The 27,751-nt window shown below is 47.5% G+C and overlaps 2 protein-coding genes, 1 long non-coding RNA gene and 1 other non-coding gene across 4 annotated transcripts; 1 reads left to right on the top strand and 3 right to left on the bottom strand.

Annotated features, from left to right (window-relative positions):
* Positions 1-75: 75 nt before the first annotated feature.
* LOC143010706 (uncharacterized) lies at positions 76-6,852 on the bottom strand. Its single transcript, XM_076163197.1, has 5 exons — positions 6,632-6,852; positions 5,250-5,913; positions 4,473-4,634; positions 3,518-3,725; positions 76-3,402 (listed from the first exon to the last, which is right to left on the bottom strand). The coding sequence occupies exons 2-5, from the start codon at positions 5,392-5,394 to the stop codon at positions 1,497-1,499; spliced, it is 2,421 nt and encodes an 806-aa protein (XP_076019312.1). The 5' UTR covers positions 5,395-5,913; positions 6,632-6,852; the 3' UTR covers positions 76-1,496.
* Positions 6,853-8,538: 1,686 nt separating this feature from the next.
* trnag-ucc (transfer RNA glycine (anticodon UCC)) lies at positions 8,539-8,610 on the bottom strand. Its single transcript has one exon. It is a non-coding gene; the product is annotated as a tRNA-Gly (tRNA).
* Positions 8,611-18,244: 9,634 nt separating this feature from the next.
* On the bottom strand, positions 18,245-25,317 carry LOC143010700 (uncharacterized). The gene is made up of 4 exons (XM_076163189.1): positions 25,097-25,317; positions 21,624-24,133; positions 21,377-21,520; positions 18,245-20,667 (listed from the first exon to the last, which is right to left on the bottom strand). The coding sequence occupies exons 2-4, from the start codon at positions 24,128-24,130 to the stop codon at positions 18,660-18,662; spliced, it is 4,659 nt and encodes a 1,552-aa protein (XP_076019304.1). The 5' UTR covers positions 24,131-24,133; positions 25,097-25,317; the 3' UTR covers positions 18,245-18,659.
* Positions 25,318-26,056: 739 nt separating this feature from the next.
* LOC143010722 (uncharacterized) lies at positions 26,057-27,658 on the top strand. Its single transcript, XR_012964840.1, has 3 exons — positions 26,057-26,226; positions 26,542-26,669; positions 26,736-27,658. It is a non-coding gene; the product is annotated as an uncharacterized LOC143010722 (long non-coding RNA).
* The last annotated feature ends 93 nt before the right edge of the window (positions 27,659-27,751 follow it).

Genomic DNA, 27,751 nt, shown 5'->3' with positions numbered 1-27,751 from the left:
TTTGTTTAGTTTAACGGAAGATGTTTAGAGAGATTTTTAACGGCTTCATAGACATAAGAAAGTGCTAGCTCTGCCAGTTAAAATGCAACAACGCCCAAAACTGGAGTTACGCAATTTTAACCTGCAATCTTACTTCATCGTGGAACCTTGGTGAAGTATTTGTCCTGTATTTTTATATCAATATAAACAAACACAGACTCTTACGAATGGGAAAATATTGCTTATCACAAATTTCTGATTCTTCGCCGATTATAGATCAGAATACACCGGCACGAGGACTTCACAAATGTTAACAAATACGTATTACTCAAAATATACTCTGAAGGGCGTACAGCTTACTTACCTCAATTAACTTGCTTACTATGGCCTAATGTTAAATGTTCAAATGTGGACTCGCGTATGAAACAGAGAGAACCGAACAGATAACAGAGCCTACAGTAGGGTTTTCTTGAGTGTGAGAGGTTTTGTTGCATCTGCGCTCAGAAGCAGAGACAGAAAGACCAAGACGGAAGGGATGACGTGTCCCTGTGGCTGTGTTGTCTCTAAAAAGTCCACGCTGTTTGTTCTGGTTACACAAAAGGCTTCTCTCTGCTGAACAGAAAACCTGTCTGATGCCTGACCCTGAAACATTCCACTAAACTTGTAAACCAGTTCCGTACCCACCACAAATCCGTCAGGTCTGACAAAGTGTCCCCCTGCCGCCCACCCCATTCAGCTCTTGCCCTGGTCAAAGTGTGCTACCTGATGAATGAATCAGTTGCCTTGCTGTCAGTCAGGCTGAATCATCCTCCTACGTTGAGTCCCTCTCTTTCGGCTTGACTGTCAATTTGTCAACAACACGTTTTCAGAACCTTCGTCATCACTGAAGACGAGAGAGACATTTTCCAGTCCGCAAAATGTAGATGAGTTGTTGTGAAAACAAACTTTATTTTCAACCCCTCACAGCCACATTAGAGGTCTAATGGCATTGAGTGAAGGGACATGATTAAATTTTCAGTGAATTCTGATTGGGACAAATTCCTCAATAATCTTAAGCTTAAAAATGCCACAGTGAAATGTTAATTATTTTAATATTCATTGTCTGAAACCCTAACGGAGTTGACTTTAAAGATTTTATTTTTATTATGTGCTGAGAGATTTGTGAGGCGCCTGAGATCGATGTGGAACTAATAAAGCTTTCTTAAACAATGGGCTTCTAAGTTTTCGTGATAATGTATGAATAATTTAGTGAACCTCTCCACTTACTAAAAACACCTGTTCTCCTCGTGCATAAGCCCATCCTACTTGGAACCGTGTCTGCTACGACTAATCAGCTCTCGTCTGACTCATAACAGCGGCAGAACAAGACTAGTTAAGTCATCCACAATCTGAACCATCTGTGTTTACAGCCTCCAGGTCACAGAATGTTCTTTAAACAGTCTGAAGGGTGGACACGTTCAGCCCGTCTGAACTTGTTTCTTGGATGATGAATGGTTTTGATCCATGACACATCTCAATCAGGCCGTCTCCATGACGATAACAACATCCCTGCAGTCCTCAGATGACAGCATGGTGGTAGACGTGGGGTTACACAGTGCGAGTCCTTCCCCGGTGGTTGCCTGACTTCGGCCAGGACAGTCCACGCTATCATGGAGGTTGGTGATGCCACTTCCTATTTTATCCCTCTCTCCTCCATCTTTGCTATCGTCCTTCCTGTCTTCCTCTTCCTCATCTTCTTCCTCCACGCGACATCGGCACACTTCAATTCCAGAGTCGCCAGTAAGGCGCCGGTGTCTGTACTGGCTCTCATCTGCTCCCACATCATCCTCTTCGTCATCATCATTGTTGTTCTCTTCCTCCTGATCCTCCTCCTCATCTTCTCCCCAGCTAGGAGGCCCCGGTTCAAAGATGTCCACACAGGGGGAGAAGAGAGTCTGTTTCGGGGGGGACTGAGTGGCGCGAGGCGAAGGCGAGAGGGAGGAGGCGTGGCCTGATGAGGCTGAGGTGGTCCCTCGATCAGACTGGTGCAGAGCAGTAAGGGGGTCCAAGAGTAAAACTGGGGCTAAGAGGGAGGTGGAGGTAGGGGAAGGAGGTGAGGGAAGGGGTGAGGATGATGACCGGGCTTCGGGGGAAGACAAGGATTCAAGGTTTACCATTATAGCTGGGCAGGGGAAAGAGGAAGTGGTGGGAGCTGGGAGTTGAGGAGTCGAAACTGAGCCACCAGGAGAAGAGAGAGGACTAGAGACAACACCACAGCATGGTCCAGAGCCACTAAAACCAGGCTGGATGCTTAGATTGGCAAGGTCCAACTGTGAGGATGTAGTTAGGACCAGTGAAGGGCATGCAGGTAGATCCAGGCCACTTACAAGTCCAGCCACAGCAATGGGGTGTGAGGACAGGTCTGATGCTGGGCTGGGAGGACCCATGGTCAGACCTGAGCTAGGGAACAATGCTGGAGTCTGATATGGGCTTGAAGTGGGTGAGCAGGAGGCTAGCTTGTTAGCTATGACAGGGTCAGAAGTTTCTAGATCTTGGATAAGAACTGAAGGTCCTGGCACTGAAATTTGGGCAAGGCTTGAGGAAATTGATTCTAAATCTAAGGTGATGTTTGAAGGTCCTGGCAATGGAGTTGGGGTAAAATTTGAGGACAATGGTTCTGGAGTAAGGATAAGATTTGAGTCTGGACCTAGGGTAGGTTTTGAATGTGCTGGGTCTGGGGAAAGGATTGGGTTTGAAAGTATTGGAAGGGTTTCAGGTGTTGGAACTATAGCTCTGCCAGCATCTGGGGATGGTCTTGAGGTCGGGCTACTTGTAACATTGGTTTTATCTGTTCTTGTTAGATTGAGGGATTCCAGGGTTTGGTTTTTAGAAGTACTAGCTATTGGGGTACTTGGACTTGGGGTACATTTTGGGACAGGGGAAGTTATGGGGCCCTCATTAGGACCACAGGTGCCTATTATTAGGGTAGAAGGAACCTTTGTGTCAACAAGAGTTGGACTAGAGGGTGTAAGTGAGCTACTGGAGCTGATTTTTGTAGTAGTTGGTACCAGGTCAAGCTGTTGCATTACAGGAGATGCTGTCCCAACCGTAAGAACCATCTCAGGACTGGAAGAGGGCGGAGGCTGGGGAGAAGCGACCCTGGTAACAACTGCCACGGTAACAGTGTCAGGAACAGCTGGGTCCATCGCAAGTTTCGCTTCAGGAGTTTCCATATCAACTATCCTCTCTGTACCCGATGGCATCTCATCGGCCTCCAAACAGGAGGCAGCAGCAGAAATGGTCTCCAGGGTCGCGTCGCGAGCGAGAGGCGCAACCTCGCTGGGTGTGGAGGCATGGCTTGTGTCTGTCTCATAGGTGATGGGTGCAGAGAGGGAGGAGCTACATGGAGAAGACGGGCAGCAGGAGTCGCAGGAACAACTCGAACTAGAGGAAAGAGACCCAAACACATAATTTATGAATTTATTAACAAAATACATCAGGCCTCATTGGTTTAGAAAGTTATTTAAATGTAAGTGTAATTCAAGAACTGTTCAGATACCTGTTGTCAGAGCTGAGGGAGGAGGGGCCGTCGCTGAGTGGATGGTGGTGCAGCAGCGGGCCATGCTGTGTCAGCAGGTGAGGGTTGACTGTGCGGGGGGGTTGTGGGTAGCGGGGGGTGGTGAACACAGAGCTGTACGGGGGCGGAGGGGTGGAGGGCTGAGCGGCCACCTCCTCATAAGACGGCAACTTCAGAGATGCCAGGAAACCTGAGACAGGCAGATAGACATTAGAGTAGAGCTACGTTTTTAGATGAACGGAGCATGAAAAGGTCGAGAGTGTGTCGGGACAAAAAGTTCTCTCATCTTCCTTTATTTGGGCTTTATTTGAAGTAAGCTTGAACAAATACACTTCTCCTCACTGCATTCAGAGTAGTTTGTTTATCTGATTGTTTTGTGCACCTCAAAATTTTTGGGGTGAATTTCTGAAAGGCTGACTTTGTTAGCATGGACAAGCTGTCGTCTTTTCTTCAGAACATCAAACTGCATGAAATCCACTGTAGAAGTGGGACAGCGACAAATTTCCACACCAACCGGAGCAGATAGACCACAATGCAGGCATAAAGGCTGAGTTTTGCTGAATCTCTTACACACTTAACACACTGACACTCATGGAGATATTCTGTGAAATGTCCCTTTCAGCCCAAAGCGGCGCTGTAAATTTCCACTGAGAAAACAACCGACTGCATTGTCACACAGGAGAGCCGTTTCAGTTGCAGAATGAGTTTCAAGAGAACAAAAATCTATAAATAGTAATGGCAGAGACAAAAATAGTATACATTTAATAAGAAACAAATAAGTTCTAAAGCTTTCTCAGCAAAATTTCTCCTGGGCAAAAAACTTTCTGAAACAAAGAAATGTTTCGGCATGTCACTAGAATAAACATGTTCCCCACTGATGTCACTTGTGTCTTGAGGTTTACATGAACGTCAGCCAAGAGACAGACAGGCGACTCACTGAGGTCCAGCATGGAGGACGGGTAGGAGCTGGCCCCCTGGTAGGCCAGCAGGCTGATCTCTCTCTGCCTCTGCTGCTGCTGGACTCTCAGTTTGGCTCGGCGGTGCCTGTAAGCACAGCAGCAGCTGAACAGGATCAGGACGGTCCACAACAACCAGAACCCTGAAACATGAACACACACATTCAGTTCAGGACCTGACCAGCTGAGATTACCTTCTTGGATATCCTCAATTGGTCTGTATTTTTCCTACAAAATGCAACAGTTTCAGTATTTCTTCAACTCAAATACACACATTTCATTTCAGTGAAATAACCACGGATCTTCAATACCTATGGTATCAATGAGGTTAACGTTGAGCGATTAAAAGCCTTACTCAGAAGCGAATATGAACATGTGGTCCCAGCCTCCGACTCTGCCATCTTCATTCATAAATACGAAGCACACTGTTCATTAAAACTATTACGAGTAAGCGTATGAGTGGACTGAGTTGACTGAGTGGCAAGATCAACAAACTCCCAACAGGTCATGCGTTCTCCCCACAGTGCAGGAACTATTTATATGTGCTACACGATTGCAGCTGATTTTTGACACATTGCCAAATTATGTGAAAAGTATCTGTTGAGCGAACCAACTCAGCTAAGACTGCAACTGCATCTCGACTCAGACTGCGTTGACTGGATGTACTTGCATGTTCACATTTCCAATTGCCTCAGCATACATTTTTTGACACCCATGATAATTCCAATGACTGAAGTACAACAGGTGAGTAAACTTACACCAGAGTTCGTAGTAGTATGTGCAGCAACCTGTTTCTCCACAGCAGTGTCCGGTTTCACACAGGTACCCTCCATTAGCGTTGGCACCAGGGCAGTATCGCGGTCTCCCCAGCAGGGGCAGGCTACCACCAGAGTGGTACTCCATCGCACCCCTGCTCTGCCTGGACCTAGCCCCACGCCACAGCTACCTGCCAGCCACTAGCCGCTAACCAGATGTTAGCTGACAAAGTTGAAATCCTGAATGGAGCCAAACTACATCTTCAAGCCAAGATTCTTTCGAGTTTAACAGAAACTTATAGGGGGGTGTTAGCAATTTTGTTAGAGGAAAAATTTCACAGAAGATCAAGAGGAAGGAGGAAGAATCTGGGGGGGCCCCAAAACATCAAGGGGCCCCCAAAAGTCCATGTGACAATCCTGGTAACTCCGAATAGTCGCTCTTTCAAGTCCATAAGCACTCAAAACAGAAAATTACAGATATCAGTGTTGTATCCGGCACCGTCAGCAGACAGTTGGTTGTCACTGATTCACTTGGGAAAGTTAAATCAAAGCTTATACAGCTACTAATGCTGAATACTACTTTTAAAAACTATGAGTAGTAATGCAGTGGCAGTAGTGCAGTGGCTGGTGGAGCAAGACGGGATGATAGCCAATAGGAGGTCCCAAACTAGAGAGAAAGGCGAGAGAGAATAAAGACAATTGTTGATTGATAAACAATGACAGCGGTATGTTTCACACACTCACACTCTCTCTCTCTCTCTCTCTCACACACACACACACACACACACACAGATGAAACGTCCAATACTACAGACCTGTTTGATATTCATCACTGCGCCGACCCCAACCGCAAACCTACAATGCTCCCTCTCTCAGCAGCACACACACTCCCCCGCTCACACACTCCCTCTATCTCTCACGCACACATAAATACACATTCACACGCTGCAGTGTAAAGGCAAGAGTTCAGCTGGGCTCACAGCAAACGCTGGTGGTCTGCAAAGAGTTTCTCACAGAGGCCAAGTTCTGCCTGCATGCTGCAGTGCTGCACGCGCACGCGCGCGCACACACACGTCAAGCAGATAGCCATGAAATGACAGCATAGTAAACGTCACAAGTCATGGCCTGGGATTCTAAAATAACACACACGCACACGCACACATGCACACGCACACATGTGACAAGGCCACACAAACACGTACACACGCGCGCGCATACACGCACAATTCAATTATATCTAATCACAACAGGTAGAAGCTAATTTCACGCTAATTTAAGACGAAACTGAGTTATCCTACGGTCATACGTTAATGTAGCTGCTAGCTAACACTGCTGCCGTTAACGGTAAAAACTAAAAGCTAGCTACCAAACCAAAACAGTCGTACCGCTCCATCATGCTGTGTACGGGCCGGCCGCTTCCCTCCACTGCCTGTTGTTGTTGTTGTTTGCTGATTCCTCCGTTGTTGTTGTTGCTGCTGCTGCTGCTGTGTCTCGGCTCTGTGCCGGGGCCTCCTTTCTCCGTCTCTCCGCCTCCTCGCTCTCCCTCCTCGGTGCGACCCTCCGCCAGCCCCGCCGCCATCAGCGCAGCGGTACGTCAAGCCCGTGGCACGAGGCACCCCACTTCCGCCGTCTACCATGCGTGGCCTTCAGAATAAGAGCCCACTCTGGCGTAAGATCATCAGTAAATTGCAAATATAATAGTTCCGGAATACTACAAAATGCTTTATACAGGACAAAAAACATGCTATGGCATAAGAGACCACAGAAGCCAAGATCCGAAGCATACCAGCAAGTCCGCCTCCACAAAAACAAAATGAAGGTTTTGAAGTGGCCTAGTCAAAGTCCGGACTTAAACTCGATTGAGATGCTGTGGTTCATGCTTGAAAACCCTCCAATGTGGCAGAATTAAAACAATTCTGCAAAAAAAAGAGTGGGCTAAAACTCCTTCACAGCAGTGGGAAAGACTCATTACCAGTTATCGCAAAAGCTTCATTGCAGTTGTTGCCGCCAAGGGTGGCACAACCAGGTAATAGGTTTAGGGGGACATAACTTTTTCACCCAGGGCCAGGTTGGTTTGAATAGCTTTTTCCCCTTAATAAGTCTGATGTCAAAATTTGTTTGATAATCTGAAACATTAAAGTTTGACAAATGTGCCAAAACAGAAATCTGTAAGGGGCAAATACTTTTTCACAGCACTGTAGCTCCTTTTAACCCTAAAATATTTTCCAAGAAGTCTGTAAATCCCTCGAAAACGCCCAGTTATTTTGAAGACTGAGGACCTTAAATGATGGGGTGCGATCCCTTGAATAAGAAACACACTTTCTCTTAACTCGATCCGAAGTTGTATTTTTGCCACAAACCGGGCTTCTATTCTGAAAGACAAAACACACGTTACCTAAGCCGGAAGAGCTGTATGTTCTCGTTGTAAAAACCTGATAGTCCGCCATTACAGCCCCCCGCCGCCGGTAACGGCACCGAGCCTCCTGCTGCTGTCAGTCTTTGAAAATACAGACGATTTCACGAATATACTGGAAATCGTCTAAATGTAACCGAACAGCAGCAAATTCATCACACAATTAACAGTAACAATAACAATAACAGAATAATATGCCACTTTGATTTATAATTACTTTAAATATACCCAGTTGTCAGCTTAATATGGGTGATACATTGACGAGTAGCAGTACAACATGGGTGGAATAAACGAAACAAACACAACCTTCTCAATCCTCTGACATCGATAATAAATTGTAGTAGTAATGATTAAAAAACAGATTATGGATTCTCATGGCGGACGCACTGAGATCTGATTGGCCCGAGGTGACAGACCGTGGGCCAATCAGAGCCTGCGCTACGGGAGGCTGCCGCTCCTAGCAACAAGAGGTTTTCATTTATTTATTTATTTATTTTTCCCATATCCAAGTTAGCGGAGTTTAGTTTACACGCAGAGTTATCTATCTATCTATCTATCTATCTATCTATCTATCTATCTATCTATCTATCTATCTATCTATCTATCTATCTGTCTGTCTGTGTGTCTGTCTGTCTGTCTGTCATTAGTACATTGCATTGGCACTACAGCGGATCATATTATATTCCTGCTTCAGCGTTTGTTTTTAATAAATAATGGATTAAACTAGCAGCCGTGTTTGCGGGATGTCAATTACATCCCTACCTCCAATTCCACAACTTCCTTCTCTTATGGATTTCGCCTGTCCAACTCTTGACTTTTTTCTACAAAAATCTAGAAATACAATGTAAAAACAAAAATGTTTCGGGTTGAAAAGAAGACTGCGTTGGCCGGGAATCGAACCCGGGTCAACTGCTTGGAAGGCAGCTATGCTAACCACTATACCACCAACGCAACTGCTCTCCTGTAGTTCCCCCGGAAGAGGTGTTCGATACTGTTATACTGTACATTTATACAAATATGTAATTGAATATACTAAGTTGAATTTTCTTATAGTTGGTTGTGTCTAGCTGTTACCTGAACAGAGCTAAACAATTAGCCGCAGTCATAAACATGTACGGCTGCTTGCAACAGACCATGCAAGATTCAGCGTCATTCGAGAGAGTTTGTTTTGTTTTTCACTCAAAAGAGCGAAAGAAAAGAGAGCAAGACATGGAAGAAAACGAAAGAAATAAAACACAAAGAAAAACAGAAAGTCTGCAAGGATGACTGTTCTGTGCTTACCAAATTCTTCCACTGGATGGCGAGCTTCAGCTACTTGTGTAGCGTTACAGGCGCTCTGGTTGTTGCCGTTAAAAGCGCTGATTGATAAGTAGTCAGCCTTTCCCATAATGCACCAGGAAGTTGTATAATATATAGATAGATCCTTAAATAAATTGGCTCACAACTTATCATTCAATCCTTATACAACCTATCAACGATAATAGCCACAGACAGCTGGGTCGTTCAGTCAAATAAATGGAGCCCAATGTCCTATAAAGGTGTGTGAAGTTCTGATTGATAAATAATAAGCCTTTCCCATTATGCATTGGGAAGGTGTGCAGTACTTAGGAAGTACATGTATAGAAATGGCCTCACAATTTATCAGTCAATCCTACTTTTGTCAACAACAACATTATTATTATTATTATTAACAATAACAAATAAGTTTAATGAAGCCAAATGTGTGTGTGAACAGTTGATTGATAAGTAATTCAAGTCAAGTCAAGTCAATTCAAGTATTAAGCCATTTTAATGAATTGAGAAGTTGTGTAATGTCTAGGCTCACAACTTATCATCAGACATCATCTTACCCATCAACAACCACAGAAACTGGGGTTTCTTTAATGAGTAATTTAGTCTAATGGAGCTAAATCTGTCTTGTGCGTATTCGACAGGCTGATTGATAAATTCTGAGCTTGTCAGTGCCTGTATAAAATTTCAGTGATGTAATGTGAGTGTTTTTCACACACGTAGTTGCAAGATCTGACTGATAAATCCTTACAGCACAAATAGGCCCAAGACTTATCGATCAACTGGAAAATTATGGTTTGGTCATGTGTCCTTTTCTGTAACATATAAATATATTATTTACTTTTGCAAACAATACAATCATTGTCATTGTAAGGAAATGAATGAATGAATGTACGTCTAAGTGTAAGGAAATGTATGTATAGAATATATTTATCAATAAAAAGAATACATTTTTAAAAAGTAAATACAAACAGTACATGGTATGAAATAAACAAAAAGAGGCATGTATTTGAAGGGTTATTTGAGTAAAGATTCCTCATGGACGACTTAACTGCTCCCCCATTTTCTTTCCGCTATTCAACGTCGATCGCGTGCACCCTCCCCCCTCCCACTTCACTCACTTCACGCTCCCGCCTTACGAGGATGACGCACGTATCCGTTCGTATAACCTCCGCCATTAATCACCCCCCCCCCCCCCCCCCCCCCCACTCCTCCTCTTTTCTTCGTGTCTTTTTTCCTTCTTTTTTTCCTCGAGCTCCTCTTCTCTTTTTTTCCCGCCTCTGCAGGGTCTCCACGGAGCCGCTGCTTCCTGACTGATTTAACGCCCCCCCTCCCTCCCTCACACACTCTCTCTCTCTCTCTCGCTCCCTCACTTGCTCGTGCCAAGCCCAGGTGATTATCCATCCGCGCCCCCCCCCCTCTGCGTTATCCGTTACCCCCCTCCTCCTCCTTCTCTCCTCGGTACCGTCAGACAAATCCCTCTCTCCCCCCTCTCTCCATCTCTCTCTCTCTCTCTCTCTCTCTCTCTCTCTCTCTCTCTCTCTCCTTCCCGCCAGCCATGATCCGTGGCGGGCTAATTCCCAGACGGTCTCCTTCCTTCTTCCTCTCCTTCTCCTCCATCCTCTCCTCTTCTTCCTCCCCCTCCTCCCCTCCTCCTCCACCTCCTCCTCGCGGGCCCGGTAAGTAGCTAGCTAGCAGCGGCACGCGCCGTCCATCTTCTCCTTTTCTCCTCCTCCCTCTCTCTGCATGCTGTGTTTACGGTATTTATCGGTTCTTATCGGGTGTGTGAGTGGGGTTTTTTTTTTTTACACCCCCCTCCCTCCCCCTTCCTTCCTCGCGCTGCGCCGCAGGGGGGAGGGGGGGGGGGGGGGTTAATGTGTCGCGTGGGAGAGTCGTTTCCCCCTCGCGGCCGGTGGCCACCGTGACCTTCTGTCGGAGCTCATGCTGGCCCGGTTGACCAGACAGGGTAATTAGTTACGCCTCGAGGGAGGAAAGGGGGAGGGTGGGTGGAGGATACACACACACACACGCGCACACACACACGCACGGGCTTGTACAGGCGCGCACAAACACACACACACACACACACAGAGCGGAGGCACACTCGTGCTCCTTGGAAGCTGCACGCTGTTTCTCGATTCCAAACACACACTAAACACGTTCGTACACACACACTCTCACTTGTGAATGTGTGTGTGAAACCACACAAACAAACATTTACTTGCAATCATTCACACGTTTTAAGATCGTGCACGCCCGCGCGCGCGCACGCACGCACACACACACATACACACACACTGAGCGCCTCACAATCAGGTTTGACCATCTGTGTTGCATCTGCTGTGTTACCCTGCCTGCGTGTCTGTGTGAGTTGGTCAGAGGTTATGCTGGTGCCTTGCTCAGAGGCACCATGGCAGGATTCAGGTGGATTCCTTCCTTGCCTGATTTAGCTTTTTTGTCTTTTCTTCTCTTTCATGGTGTCCTTTCACTTATTGATTCTACCTTACGGGCCACATGATCATACCCTCCACTTCTTAGCATGAAATAGGCTAGATGGCGCTGTTTCCGACAAACCAATCACGAGTCTCAGTAGTGCGGTTGACCTGTGTTTCCCGCAATTTGAAGTTACGAACAGAAAAATCTTAAAACGGAAATGCTCAAATGTCAGAAAAACTCAAGCATCACAAACAACTACGTCTACTGTTTGATTTCGGGGAGGTCAGGACGAGGGGGTGTGGAGCTAAGAGGAGATTTGATCTCATTTAATCAGAGAAGAGGAAGTAAGAGGATGAAAAACAAATTATTGTGGACAGATTTGAGGATGTAATGATGATGCTCCATCTTTACCTCAACGCTAACGTCACATGTCTCTTTGTTTCCATTCGCAGAGTAAAGCAAGTCATCCGCACCAAACCGACTGCTTGTCAGCTCCCCCCTGTGAGGGAGCGCGTGCGTGTGTTTGTATGTGTTTGCATGAATGTGGCCATGTCGGGCGTGACGAGCGGTGTATGCGTGGAGAGCGACCTCACCTCGATGCTCCAGAGAAGCTCCGCCTCCTCCCACCATCACCCAAATCACCATGGCTACGCCGGACAGGGACAGGTGAGACCAACAGTTCCCCTTACGTTTTGTGACGTTTCACAACTTTGTGGGAAAGAGGGAATTCGCACTTTAACAAATTATGACACACGTTGACATTTTTAAATGCATGAAATTATTGCGAAAAAAGGTAGATGAGAAACTTTGGCTCCTCCCACCATCACATTCCTAATTCTTTCAAGGTCATAAATGGAGATTTCTGCCTCAATGAATTGTGACCAGTCCAGTTGAAAATAGTCCCTATTTTTCAGTGGTTCATACAACTGTCCTGTCCTGTGAGGTTTGCCTAGTGCTAAATCCACTTATCTCCCAAACGTTCCAATTCACGTAAAAACATGTCTGTGATTTATTTCATGTTTAGTTTCCTGAAAATCTAACCCTAACACAAACCGCGTCCCACTTTAAACATTGAGGCAGGTCTTTCCTGATTGGTTGCAGGTGTCGAGCCTGGCGCCAATGCTGGACTACACCACAGAGATGGATCGCTATCGTTCGTCCATCGCCAACTTCTACAAGACCAACGTCAACATGAACGTCACCAACTTCCCTCAGTCGGCCAAACTGGCGGCGCGTCTGGCCGCCGCCACCCCCATCTTCCCATCCACCGCCGCCCGGCTTGGAGCAATGGCGACGGCTCCTTGGGGTTGCCACGACAACATGAACGTGAACCACCCAGCAGCCATGTTCTGGGGCAGACCCAAACCTGTAGCCGCGGCGGCTGCAGCCGCTGCCACCACAGCACATCACCACCACCACCACCCCTCTGTTGCTGGGGCTACAACAGCGGGTCACATGGCCTCCGCTCACCCACATGGCACCAGCATGCACCAGGGTGGCAGGGGGTCAGCAGGGGGGGGTGGGGGGAACAGCGAGGAGGGAGGAGCTGAAAAACAAGGACACGGTGCCACCTCGCTTCCTGTCACACAGGGAACAGCACACCACCACCCAATGGCGCCTAGCAACGGAAACTTCCTGTCCGGTTTCGGCAGCGGGGCAGATTGCGGTGTCATGAACAGGCAGGGTCACGCCCACCCAGATATGATGGGCCTATCAGAGGGCGGGAGCTGCAATAGTGGAGGGGTGATGGGTGGCAGCTTCCTGGGTGGGCTTGGATTACCACCCGGGGTTATCGTCATGGCGATGGGGTCAGCAGGGGGTGGGATCTCGGACACTGGCAGTGCATTCCAGATGACAAGCGGCCAACGGGCGTTAACGGACTGCCAGCAGCACGCCAACTCCTCTCCCTGCCACTCCTCCTCATCGCCCACATCGGGTGTGACAGGAGGGGGCGTGGCCTCATCTGCGTCGTCAGGGACAGTGGCTAAGAGGAAGAGGAAGCGCTGTGGTGTGTGCGGGCCATGCCGGCGGCTGATCAACTGCGGCGTCTGCTCGTCCTGCCGCAACAGGAAGACGGGTCACCAGATCTGCAAGTTCAGGAAGTGTGAAGAGCTAAAGAAGAAACCAGGGGGAGGAGGAGGCGGCACGCTGGAGGTGAGGGTACACACACACCTGAGAGTGAACATACAAAGACCATCTAAACTTTTCTAAATGGCTAAATAAAAGAGAAAGAGAGTGTGTGTGTGTGTGTGTGTGTGTGTGTGTGTCGTGCGTGTGCGCGTGTGTGCTCACTCGAGTGTGTGGCCTGGCTCACTTAACCCAGATCACCGCCAGCGAGACATGAGCTGGAAGGCATCGCTTTACCCTGCTGAGAGTGTGAGAATCTGTGCGCGAATGTGTGTGTGTGCGTGTGTGAGACAGAGTGAGAGAGCACTGTGCAGATGGTGGGCGGTGAAAAGAGAAAGCTCGATCCCTGCTGAGGCTTGGCAGGCTGCCAACACATGCACACACACACACACACACACACACACACACACACACACTCACACACACACAGCTCCACTGATTCACAGAGCGATAGAGCAAGCAAGGGAAAGACAGATAGGGAGAGGGGAGGATATTTATGTTATCTGCTTGTGTGTGTGTGTGTGTGTGTGTGTGATGAGAATTAATGTAAATCAATAAATCATTGACACTAATGCTTGACCTCACTGATCACTCTATACATCTCTCGCTCTCTACACACACATATGCACAAACACACACACACACACAACACTCACACACAAGTCTTCCTGTGGGAATCTCGTCTAACACCAATTACTCCCTCAGCTACAACTCACACGCACACAAACACACACACACACACAGAGTGAATTAGCAGCTGTAATCGTTCAATTACATGCTAATTGGACCTGTGGAGGCTAACTACGAGTGACAACGCTGTGTGTGTGTGTGAGCGTGTGTGTGCGTTAGCAGGTAGTTTCACACTCTTGCCTCATCTCTCATCCAATCTCTTTGATGATGCCCTAAAAGGCAGATTTCACCCAGCAAGTGTCATTGATTCAGTTAATCCCAATGGGAAGAGGGGTTGACTGGAAAGTCCTGAGCCTAGAGTAGAGAGGTCTAACTCGCCAAACGTCTGCCAATGGCGCTGGAGGGCTTTCATCATTAAACATCCACCTTGGCTGATATGATGTCATCATCCGAGGCCAAATGTCTTCCATATTAAGGATTTGTTTGTGTTTGGGGAGGAGTCAACATGTGAGGAGCCACAAAAGGTGAAAGTAGATCAAAGCCACAATCATGGATAGCAGCCAGCTAAGTAGCCAAGTACATAAGTTTGTAGAGGTCCGAAGCAGCTTCTTGGTATATCTTAGAAAGTTATTTTGAAATGCAGATGTGGACTTCCTCTCTCTTTTGCTTATTGTTACACACTTTGTGTGTACGGCACCTGATACGACTCGAGTTTGATGCGAGTACCAACCAGCTGATGGGTCTCTAAGAAAGTTATAGTTATCACTGAGAAGCATCCAGGGTCCCATATAAGATTGGATGGGTTCTCGAGGCAGGTATGGGTCACTGAGCATGGTCCATGGGAGGTTCTAGGAGGTAAGTCCAAGTTTGTCCAACTCACAGCTTGGGAACCTCTAAAACTTTGAACTTTGAATCCCTGCGCTCAATTGAAGCACCACAGAAGCAGAGAAGGTATATGCACAATTATGTTTTAACTCTCTGAAATATTATACACCTGCTTACTGCACTATGGCTCAGGACTTTTCAATCAACCCTTGTCATTACCCCATGATTAATGTCACCCCCTGGAGGAAGGCCATTGCATGTCAGTGGTATTTCTGCCAAACAGCATCATTTTGTCTCTCTTTCCTCAGCGGCCGCCCTCTGTCCCGACCGGCGAAGCATTCCGTTGGTTCTTCTAGCTCCTTCCCTCCACCAATAGAATCACAGCTGGAAGCCAAGCAGGAAGTCACAACGTGGCGATGCACACAGTCTACAAATCAGGCTCCAAGGACTATGGCTGGTTGCAACAAGGCGATCGCTTCATACTGCGTGGACGACAACGCAAGACTACAAATCCCATCTCAGCCACAACCTGGAGCCAGCACAGAGGAGGAGGAGGGTGGGGGCGGTTTGGTCACAGCTAATCAGAATCAGTTTGTTGTGGTAAAAATGACAACACGATCACATTTTACCTGCAAGCAAGGAAGCCAATGAGGGGTCACTGTGGTCACACTGACTCCTCCTCCTCATCCTTGTTCTCCTCCTCACTCCAGCGAACCACAAACCACACGTTACCATACCAGGAAGATCAGGCCTCAGGTGGACCTTCAGTGGAATGTCCGAGGTTTATACCAAACCATTCATCAACCGAAAATCACTGCAGCGGGATTTGCAAAGCAACCTCAGGCGGACTGCTAAGGACTAAACCATCTCTACAGTTGGACTCCAGCTACCACATCACTGTTCTGTATCTCTGTCTACCTCCTCCTACGAACTTTGATGGCCCCTTTACTGAGCTGTGTGATCGCGCTGGTACGAAACCTTCTGCTTCTGAACTCTCCAGATCTGATCCGATCCACATTTATTCAGGTTTAACGTGTTCAGGCAGCCACGAGGAGACCGGGCCAGTATGCATCAAGCCGCTCATAAGTCAAATTTTAGTCTTAAATGCGTTTTGCTCTTATTTTTTAAAAGTAAGACTAAGTGTCACTCATAAATGTTTGTAACTGTTCAGGCCTGTTTTGTGTGTGTTAAAACTTTGATTATACTGCGATTAATGCAATAAATACATTTTCTCCAATGTCTCCAAAATCAAGAATGCGTTGAGAGTTCATGCTATTATTTGAGAAACGTTTTAATTGGAATATAATCAAGTGTTAACGTGGATGTAAACATGCTGCATGCCCACGTTCTGGCGCAGCTACACATTTACGGTATCAGCGACTCCTGATTCAAAGTAACTTAATTAATAACGTGCGCGCGTGACTTTTAGAAACTTATGTGGATTTTGTGTTTAAACCTCAAGATCTCTCATGTCAAAGATCACAATGCGAATGAGGTCATGCGTGTATGTGGTCTAGCAGGTTGGATTAAGAAGCAATGTCATTATCCAGAGAGCGAGTTTGTGTTTTAATACGAGTTTTAAATGGGACGGAGAGAGTTCAGAACCGGCCTCTCTTTGTTCTTGTTTTGTGCCAGAACATACCAATGTATTGATGATGGAGACCATGTTACAGAACAGGATAACCCACCTGCAGCTCAGTACAGGGAGAAAGCCAATAGGGAACCTTCCAGAACCATCTGGGCTCCGACCCTGAACTGTGGAACTGTGAAGAACTGCAAACTGAGCTAAGGCTAAAGGGATCAGATCAGAAACATTCCACACTAATACAACTAAAACATTTCCAACATGCCTTTCTGTAGAACTTTGGGACATTTATCTTATTGTTTACTTATTCAGAACCACATTAGAACCTGAACCCATCAAATGTTTGCTGCTTTGATAGTAAAAGCAAGTCAAATCTGACAACCTTTTTTTTACAGGACAGGGAACGTGTTAGCTTTAGCATGCTCCGCAGTGATGGAGGCAACATGGCCGCCAGTAAAAATCACCACAGTCACCCTGAAGTCTAAATGTCTCCCACATCAAAGACGTGTTGGAAGCGGTGTACATCCACGTTTACTTTTTTCTTCTTATGTTTTTTACGTTATAGGGGTATTGTGAGGAAACGTTCCCCTCCCCCTCACCCTTGGCTGTAGGCAGGAAGAGAAGTGTTTGTATTCCGTCTCTGTGACCTCGTGCTGAATTATAATAAAGCATTTCACAGATTATGTGTGTGTGTGTGTGAATGTCACATGATTACATCATACAGTGTGCGAAATGTTTTGTGTGTGTGTGGAGAGAGGTAGCATATAATCCAGCAATATGTTTTGTGTTTGTGTCAAATTATCTGCCACAAGATGGAAGCTGTGTGTGGGGGGGGGGCTTGTCATCTCAGTAATGGTGTTGCTATCACAGAGAGACAGAGGCTGGTTGTCCATGGCGACGGCACTTTGCCGTGTTGCCTGGCAACAGCGCTAACAAAGGAAGCCCACCAACGTTATAGAAGGTAGGTTTGAAAGGGAGGAGAGACCCAGAGAAAGAGTGAGAGTGAGAGGCAGAGAGAGAATGAGGGCGAGAGACAGAGACAATTAGACAGAAAGCGAGACATAGTGAGAGAAAGACAGAGAGCGAGAGAGAGGCAGCCTCTCACTAAGGAAGACAATCAGGATTAAATGTAGTGCCTTTTAAACAGTCTGAGGAGGATCAGAGCCCAAACCTGAATCTGGTCCAGAACCCAAGTGTCTATTGAAGTAAAACTATTGGAAACATGTTTGATCTGATGTCCGCACGCCATACAATATTTTGTTTCCACTATGGGAGGGAATGAAAGTTAAAGTTAGAGGTGTCACTGTCAGTGTTGCTACACGCCATTGCTCTCCGACACCATCAGGCCTCCTCTCCTCATCCTCTTCCTCCGGCACCCCTCAGCAGCAGCAGGATCTGCAGCAGCTGAAAATGCAACCTCACCATTAAAGGGTCAAAAGAATTTTATCGACCCGTGTCGCCAGAAGTAAAAGCGGGAGTCAGAATCAGATGGTGTGTAATTGTCCTTTCAAGTTTCATCTTTAGCAAGGCAGCAGGTGGGTGGAGTTATCAGTGTCATTTTCCATACTTTACTGTGATTGGCTCACCAGAAACAGATGCATGTCCCAGAGCCTAATCACGACTCTCCTCACAACGTATATATTTGTTTTTTGCTCAACAAGTTTCATCATAAAAAGGAAACAAAAACCTTCATGGAATCAAATAATCTTCAATCGGCTGCATGAATGTATTTATAGAATATCAAACATCTATACACAATTTTGCACCTGCATATTCAATTGTTAAAAATGTGTATAATCTAAAAACACCATGTTGTAGGTGCGGTTCATCACTTGCATGAAGTGCTCCGTCCTTTCACACACACACAAGTCATCTCAAACAGACAGAAACGCCTTGAATTTCTTTTGCTATAAACAAAAAACTCCCAGTAACAATGGCAAAAAGAAACAGCATTTTGAAGCTCACATGTTCCATTTGAAGTCACACAGTAACTATCAGCTCATTTCAGCCGTCTCTTTACATTTAGCTGAATGTTTGTCGACGTCTGAACGGGCATCAATGGCTGAGGGCGACTTCCATTTGCTCTTGATTTGGGGAGGAGAAGATGCTACGTGATTGTCTGTGCGGAGCTGAAAGTCAGCAGGGGGTCAGAACTTGAGTCACTGGGGCGGGGATGGTTTGGATGAGGGTCGTTGGAAGCGGATGTTCTGTGCGTCGAGGCGGTGCCACTGTTTTCAGCTGGAGCACAAGAAAATGCAGCATCGTGCCCTTCAACTGTAGAGATGGCAGAAACAGAAGAGTGTAGGTCAACAGGTGGAGGACTGTCACAGTAAGGACGGACCGCCGGTGACATTTTGTCACCTGCACGTCTCTCTGAGGTGCCGGTGGGAGATTCACAACCTTTACAAAGGGAGTTAATGGGCGCCAGTGTTTCCTTTGAACCATCTGCAGGGAGCAGTGCTCTCTCTGACATTCTCTTTTTATTGGCAGCTTCGCTGGAAGAGTCAGTGGGACAGGTGGGATTCTGAGGGCTTGCGTCGACGCAGGAAACTAAACTGGAAGACGATGCGTCGTTAGAGGTGACCCCTGAGAAATGATCGCCACTCGCCTGTCTATCTTTGGCAGAGACACCACTGGAAGGATGAAGGTCAAAGGGCGCTACTTGAGTCTTTCTCTTACAACTTCTGGAGGTAGAGTCTTTGGACCAACAAGTGGCTGCATTGAGATCTACTGGCGATACAAAACGAGCAGGATGAGACTCGACAAGCGAAGATTTGAAAGCAGAAGCAGGTTTGTCCTCTGCGATCCCATGGGTGGAATGCAAATCTGAAGACAGAAAAGAACTGAAGTCGAGACATTGTGAGTAATTCACACCTCTACGTCTATTTACAGACCCAGAAGAAGAAGAGGAGTCAGGGGGGGATTTGTGGCCGGTGGACGATTCTCCGCTTTTAAATCCATGAGTAGCAGTTGAATGGGTGTCAACGGGTGATAAACGAAAGGAAGAACTCCCATCGACAGCCAGCGCGCAGCTAGTCGAGGCTGAAGAAGGAGACGGAGCGTCATTAGGCTCACATTGAGAATCAATCACACGATTTAATTTGAACTCCACAGAGAGATTTTCTGTGATTGGGTTCGAGTCACCAGAGGACCCGGAAGCTTCCCGCCAGGACGCTAAGCGAATAGGTTCACGGGCAAAAGGAGACGACTGGACGTCCTCAGGAAGCGAGTGTCCACCCCCTACATCATTGTGTCTAAGTGGTGGCGGTGTGTCTCTGTTGAATGAGTGAATGGGACTTGTCTGTTTGAGAGGAGGAGCGTTGCTATCTTTAGGCCACTGAGGAGGATGAGGCAGTGAGGAGTAAGTCGAGTCAAAACTCTGACGGCGGTCGTCTTTGTTGTCCCCCTGAGTCAAATCCATACGGCAAACTCCATATTCTCTTACTCCTCTTTGCTCAGTCAACCAATCATCCAGATTCGAACGGCCCCGGCTGACCTCACGCTGATTGTTGAAATGTTTCACGTCAGGGTGGGCCGATTGTTTGGACCGGGGGCAGTCACCTTTAGGCTCAGCGATGCTCTCCAGGTCATTGAGGATGGTCACCAACAGATGGGTGTCATCAGAGTCTCTTTTCCCAGCGTTCATTTCAGTTTTTCTGTCTTGTACAGCGTTAAGATCCTTTGTTGTGAGTGCAACGTCTCTCCCCGCTGCTCTTTGATTAACAGCAGTTTTTGCTTTCCCGCATCCGCTGTTGTTGTGCTCAACCGTTCCCATCCCATCAGTGTCACAGCCCGACAGCTGCCCGCCATCTTCAACCTTTTCCACGTCCACATCAGGATCGCTGTTGTCGCTGTCATCAACGGCGACAGGATCCGCCTCCTGGGATCGAACTACTGGCTCATTGTCCGACTCTCGGTCCAGGATGTCAACGGGAAGCTCGCTGAGCTCTCCATCCAAAGCTCCGCCCACACCAGTAGAGTGCACCGACGAGAGCGGAGGAAGGTGCGAGAAGTCGACAGTCTGACGGCTGCTGAATGGACTGCTGCCGCCGCTGTCGTCGTTTTTGACGTCGTCCAGAGAGCTGTCGCTGTCCAGGGTGATGATGACGGGACAGCTAACACACAAGCAGAGTGAGGACAGGTCAAACAGCAGCCAATGAGAAGCTTCAAATAGGTGTGGAGCACATCTTACACCTTCAAATAACTTCATTTGCAAGTATAAAGGTTGTTTTATTAAATAACAGAATTTTAACAGGTTTTGTTCACTAACTTCAATATGTAATGACTCCAATAATTAATGTAATAAAAGAATGTTACCTTTAAATTAATCCAGAGGGTTACATTTTCCAACACAATCATTATCAAGTTAAATTTTCACGGAATTACTTAACATTTTTCATTTTTAGGATTAATTTTCATTATCAAAATTGAATCAAATATAATCAAAACCATTGACAGAAAATGTCAAAGAATTGACCAAAACCATTTGTTTACAATTTAGATTTAATATTTACAATTTACTTATTGAATAGATAAAACATTAATTATCTTATTCATAGTCATTTATTATATTGATTCATAGTATGACAGCCACATTGTTTGCTTTAGTTTGATCTTGAAGTGAGCCTGTATTTCTCTAACTGTCTGAAGAGTCTCTGCTCCTCTGCAGCTTCACTAACGGAAGCAAGTCTCCACCTGGTGGTTGCATTCATAACTGCAGCTTGGAGTGACTGGGTAGGAGCAGTTTTGCAAATGAACACAAACGCTGTCCCATATCAAATAACTGAACACGCATCAGCCATGCATCACGTGTTTCTTGTGTACCTGCTGCTTTGCGGCTTGCGGTGGCGTTTCCTGCGGCGCTTCTGGGCAGGAGGTCGCACCGCGCTGGGGGCAATGGTCCCCTCGTAGATGATCTCCACGCTGGGACTCCGCTCCTCTCTGTACCTCCTGCTGCTCATGTTGTCCCTTTGAAGGAAAGAATCAAAGTTGGATTCATCCATAAGCGCATCAACCTCGTTGTTTTTATTGAACATTCACCTGCATTTTATATGAACGCTTCTCATCTCACCTCTCTCCATCATGAGCGTCCTTCCTTTGTCTGCCTTTTCTCCTCCCTTCATCTCTCCCTCTCTTCCTCTCTACCTCCCCTCCCCTCTTCTTGTCGCCGCTCGGCCTCCAGGTGGGGTCCTTATCGTTGTTCAGGTGTCGACTCTTGTACTTCCTCTTCCCGCCTGGCTTCTCGCTGTGGTGATCGCCGTCCTTTGGGGAGAGCGAGGGCGTTGGCGGCGTCCGGGGCAAATGCGGCGAAGAGGAGATGGGAGAAGAGGAGGAGGAGCGGTAGTGGGAGCAGTAAAGTGAGGAGGCAGAGGAGGAGAACGGGGAGAGTCTGGAGCAGCGGTATTCCCAGGTAGAGTCGAGCGGGCTGGGCGATGACGGCGAGCACGAGCCCACGCTGGAGTGAAGCGGGGAGTGGCGGCATTCGTTGCGGCGCAGCATGGCGGGGTAAATGGTGCGGTTCGGGTTGGACAACATGCCTGCTCGCTCCCTCTCTCCACCCCTGCTCCTCTTCGGCCCCTCGCTGCTCTGCTCCCTTGCCCTCTTTCGCTTCCTCCTCCTCCCCTCCTGCTCCCTCGCTGGGCTGAGCGTGCACACCGGGTTCTGGCTTGACCCCGAGCTGCCGGACCAGGAGCCTGCACGCGGTGGTGGGGGACAGGCCCCCTCGCTCTCTTTCTCCTGTTGCTCCTCTCTGTACGCACTTGACGTGGATGGCGGGATTGTGGGCAGGAAGGACAGAGGAGGAGTGGCGGCGGCAGGTGGACAAAGGCTCTGGACTGTCGGCTCCTCTTTTTTGTTCTTCTTTTCCACGTTCTCCTCCTCCTCTGAGTCGGAGGAGAGCTGCACCAGCTCAGGCGTCCGCTCTGCAATCGGTTTTTTATACCCGACGATCAGACACTCCTCCTCCACTTCCTCCTCCGGCCTTCCCGCCTGCCCAGCCCCCTCGTTCCCTCCCTCCTGCGCAGTGGGGCTGACCGACAGTGAGCCCAGAGAACCAGCGGCCTCTGCGGTTGTATAGGAGGGGCCTGGGGTCTCGTCGTCCCAGGGCGCCAGGCTGAGGGAACTTCCTGTTTGGATGACATCGCCGAGAGCATTACCTGCTCTCCCTCTGTCCCTCCCCTCTGATCCTCCTCCTCCCTGATCCTCCTCACCCTCCGATATGGCGATGACGGAGTCATTGTCAGTGGAGGTGCTCACCCCGTCCAATTCCAGAGCGCCGTCCGGCGGCTCGTACACGGCCTGGAGGTCGTAGTTTTCCAGGCTAAGCGGCGAGCGGGCAAAGCTAACCAGTTCGTGTAGGAAGTGATCAGTGCGAGCCAGTAGGCAGGGCCTGAGTTCCTCCTCGATGGTGGGCATGTGCTGCAGTCCGTGGCGGGCGAGGCGGGCCATGATGATACGCTGCACAATGTCAATCAGCGACGTGTGGGCGCCGTAAAGCACCGTGAGCTCCCGCCGCAGCCATGGGTGGAGTCTGTGCAGGAGCGCCGGGTTCTGCCGGAAGCTTTCTGCTGTGACGTCGCGATGTTGTGACCCCTGGGCATCGCCGGCGATGCCAACAACCCGTATGCCGCTGCGGTAGAGGCCACGGCGAAAAATTAGCATCTCGTTCTCCCTCAGGCGCCGTATGGTCCCGCCTTCTCGCTGCAAGCGCCGCCGTGCCGCCAAACGGATCATATGCCGCCGTGACGACCGATCATTGGGTGCAAGAGGCATCACTGCCCCCCCGAGCCCCGTCAATCCTTCAAAGATCACTCCACGGTCCGACAGCTCCGCCCCTCCCCTTGGCCTTCCCTCCTGCTCCTCCTCTCCCACATCACTGTCGTCACTGATGATGGGAGAGATTGCAGGAGGATTGGAAGGAGGAAGAGGAGGAGGTGGAGGGGAGCTAAGGTACCACTCCCACACCCTGCTCACCCCTGCCCTCCTGCTGCCTCCTCTTCCTCCTCTCTCCCTCCTCCTCCTCCTCGTTGTGGTCTCGTCTCCCTCTCCTGCTCTGTGCCTCCTCAGCATGAGCCTCATCTGGTGGTCGCTCCTCACCGCCGACGCCATCTCAGCCACTATGGCGACGGTGGCGGTGACGCCACCGTTCTCAGGCGCGGGACGCAGCGTGTATTCCTTGAAGTCGTCTTCCGCTCTGACGGAGTGCAGGATGGAGGTGAAGGGCTGCTTGCAGAGCGGGCACTCCGCCTTGTTGTGCGACCACTCCTGGATGCAGGGGAAGCAGAAACGGTGCAGGCAGCGGTCCAGGTACGCCAGGTTGTTAAAACGGTCCAGGCAGATGGGACACTTGGAGTCCGGGGATGCATCCTCTGTTGCTATGGCAGCCCGCACCGAGGCCGAGGAGGTGGGAGGAGATGACGGGGCGGCGGCACTGCTGGTTTTCTTCCTGCCACCGTGGACAGTTCGTGTTTGGTTCCTTTCCTCGTCCTCATCTGCCTGCCCACTTCCTGCCGCTGTGCTCGTACCACTGGGACCGTTGCCGCGCCGCCTCACACGCAGTTTCATCCGGGTGGGCGCCATCACCTAAAAACACAAAGAAAATAACCACTACAGCTTAAAGAAAGAATCCAGAGCACACAAGCAGGAAGTTCGTCACTCACTCTCTGTTTAGTGACTTTCTCTTAAAGATTATTTGCATTTAAATTGATTTATTTCTTGGCTTTATGCAAACATGGAACTATAAACAATTGCCTATAAATTGTAAGCCCTGCCAAAGGGGAAGTTAAACATGATACACGTGACTGATCAGACGTTACCACTGTCGGATATGGACAAGAGCACCTGGAAAACAGCGCCGACTAGAGCCCGTACGGCGCTATGACAGCTCAGTGTCACAGTAAATCTTTAATGCTTCAAAATATTTCTGTAAGTCCACAACAAAACGGCAATCTTTACACCGTTTACACCAAATCACTGAATTAAGGTCACGTGGCAACCGACGCGGCCGTTTGCGTTAATTATCATGATTAATCAATCATTTATAGCACCGATGTGCATCTTAATGGCGCTGGTCCGGCAGTGTTTTAGCTCATGTTAGCAGAGTCAACACAGCTTCTGCTCCTCTCTATTCTCTCATTTCTCAACCGAGTTTCTATTCTATTCTAACTTTATTCTACATTTACTGTCATCTCCAGCTGTAGTCTGGTGCTATTTTGGCATCTAATTGTCGTCCGGAAACAAAAACAAACCGCTGGGGACAGACAACGACTTACATCAGCTACTTGGTATGCTACAAACCTAGCATGCTAAGCCTAGCGAACAGACACAGTGGACTGATAGCATGTAGCATTTAGCAGACCGGCGCGTGCCACTGTTCACTCGTTTGTTCGCCCCATTTAGAAACGTTACTCGTTTCCGTCTGTAATTAGCATTAACATGAGCACCACACAGTCTGGGCCCTCAGAGAGAAGCGAAAAGTGAATCACATTCCAAATGAATGTCACTTTGATAGCATCCTAGCATGCTAGCGCCGTTGGCTTCCAGTACCTGAGCAGAAGCCGACTCCCTGAGCGGCTCCGTGGGGTTTTCATCCGGGTTTGTCCTCCTCCTCTGGGTAGATTACCGCACCGTGCGCCGCATGAACCACCGGAGACACTACCGGCCGCGTTCAGAACCGGGAATGTGTTTAAAAATGAGACATATCTGTGGAGGAAATTACCGATGGACGAGAGAGCTACACAGCTGGAGGAGGGCTGCCGCAGTGCATGCTGGGAAATTGAGTAAGTGTGCGTGTGTGTGTGTCAATGTAAAAAAGTTAATATTTTATTCAATATTTACTTTATGTTATGTATTACACGCTAATGTTGGCAGTCCGTAGTGATTTAGTTTTTTTTAATTTTGCTGCTCTCTGTGTATTAAAACGATCTCCAAAATGTTTCATAACCGCTAGCTCATTGTCAGACGCTTTAAATGAAAATATTCAGCAAAAATGAATAGTGATAATCTGTAATGACAGTAATCAAATATCTGTGCATGTCTCATATCTACATACGTATTTATATAATTAGAAGTAAAATAAAAAAGACTGAATATTTTAATATTTCATAATGAAAGGAAAACTACGTAGTAAACAAAGAAAAAGTAAGGGCGATGACAGCAGTTTGACAAGAGCAGCAAAATACATGAGCTTATAAACACTAACAGCAAAAAAAGATCCAGCCGATGATGCAAATATAACAAGAGAATAGGATGTTAAATATAATAATTAATATAGTTAATATACTTATGTCCATAGGAAATGTCAGGAGCATAGGATGATGTTAATGATGTAATCATGTGAGCTTATCATATGATCAATGAGATCATTAAGAATGATGATGCTGATGGACAATCACAATCAGCAATCAGAACAACTGTGTTGAATGCAGAGCTGAAAAAAAAGTTCTATTGCATACGCTGCTGTTCATCGTATCTACACCAGGGGGCAGGGTAAGTCTGTCATGTACGAGCATTTGATTCAACAGAAGAAGCAGAGGAGGCGGAACGAGGTGATGTAAACAAATCCGAAGTGGTTTAAACTAAACCGAGCCTGTTTGGTGTTTGAGCGGCTCAAAGTGCGGCCGGATGAGAGGATGGGGACGTTGAGCAGACGGAACCTGGACCGGATTTATTCTGCGGTACCGTGTTTTCAGATTTAAGCATCATGTCTGTTTATCACCAGCGAGCTGTGCTAAATTAGCGGCTAACGGCGAAGTAGCCTGTTTGGGGGAATAAATAACCCATTATGTTCAAATATTAACTCAACAAAAAGCGTTACACTTTTCCGCTTTTTGATTTACATTTCAAAAAAATCCGACTTTTACCAAGTTATTTGTGATTTTCTGTGAATCTATTTCGAATTTCCGACGTCTTCTTTACTAGGCTCTTCCTCACTCTTCTTGCTTTCAGACTGAGCATGAGCTCATAACAGGTTCCCTCTCTGTCTCTCTCAGGTCCTGCTGGGCATCGTGGTGTTGTCTTGGTCCTATGTGATCTATGCCAGCAGGGTGTCAGCTCATTGGCTGCTGGAGAAGAGGACGGCAGCTTCACAGAGGGACTGACCGCTGGACCAGCCAATCAGGTAAGCAGCGCTTTACTGCCATTCTTCTATAATCTCATCACATTATGACGTTTCTTTATTTATCAGGACACTATGACCACTTGACCTTGATTCATCCGTCCACACCTGCCCTGGTCTCAGGTGGGCAGAGATGGCTGAACTTCTGATCCCGTCCTGCTGCAGACCAGAGCGACCCCACCTGAAGAATCTGCACAGACACATAAAACACACTGGTCAGGTCTGAACCGTCCTGGGATTCTGGACCCGGTCTAGACTTGGAGCAGAACACAGGTAACTTAACTGAACCCTGCTGCCATTTGATGGGGATACAAAGAACATAACTGCACTGAGATGCTTTGAATTGCAAATCTGCCGCGAGGTCGGTTGGATCATGGGAACACGTTGTTGCTCATTAACTAAGACACGTCTGGGCTGTAATGAGGTCGTCGTGTCCGTTTTTTTATGTTCTTCAGGTTCCTCAGACCAATAAGAGACTTATTAGACTTTGATTTTGATGTATCTGAGCGCTGGACCAAAGCTTATGTCATAAATTATTGTAAACAGTACACAACTCATCTGTCAGTTTGATGTATTCAGTAAATAAAAGACACACACATTCTTTGATGTGTGTGTGTGTGTTCTCTCATATGCAAATTCTCTGTAATAGAATGGGTGAGAGGAGGATGAGAGGGCGAGCAAGGCATTGAGAGAGAGAGAGAGAGAGAGCGCTCACTCATTCTATTACTGAAAACACTTCAAACACTCCCCCTGTCTCATGTGTAATTAAAACGCTGTTTCCATCCCCCCCCTGTTTACTCATCATCCTCCTTCATCCATCGATGTGATTCTCCATCAGTGTGGATACAGATTATTTTTTACATTTTTGATTATTTGTGATATTTTTTACTAGAACACACAATGTAAGAACTCTAATAATGATAATAAAGCATTGGGTTTCGTTTTGATTGATGCATTTAAAGGAAATAAAAAACAACAACATTTTAACAGGTTTAAATTCAATCTTAATCAGTCTGCCTGGGGCCAGCTGGGGCCTGTCTGCATATGTTTGTGTGTGTGTAAGAACAAGATTGCTGCCTTTTACA

Source organism: Genypterus blacodes, unplaced genomic scaffold (genome assembly GCF_046128005.1).
Source record: "Genypterus blacodes isolate CSIRO-AG114 ecotype Tasmania unplaced genomic scaffold, CSIRO-AGI_Gbla_v1 ptg000129l_1, whole genome shotgun sequence".
NCBI lineage: Eukaryota > Metazoa > Chordata > Actinopteri > Ophidiiformes > Ophidiidae > Genypterus > Genypterus blacodes.
This window is presented reverse-complemented; position numbering and strand designations above follow the sequence as displayed.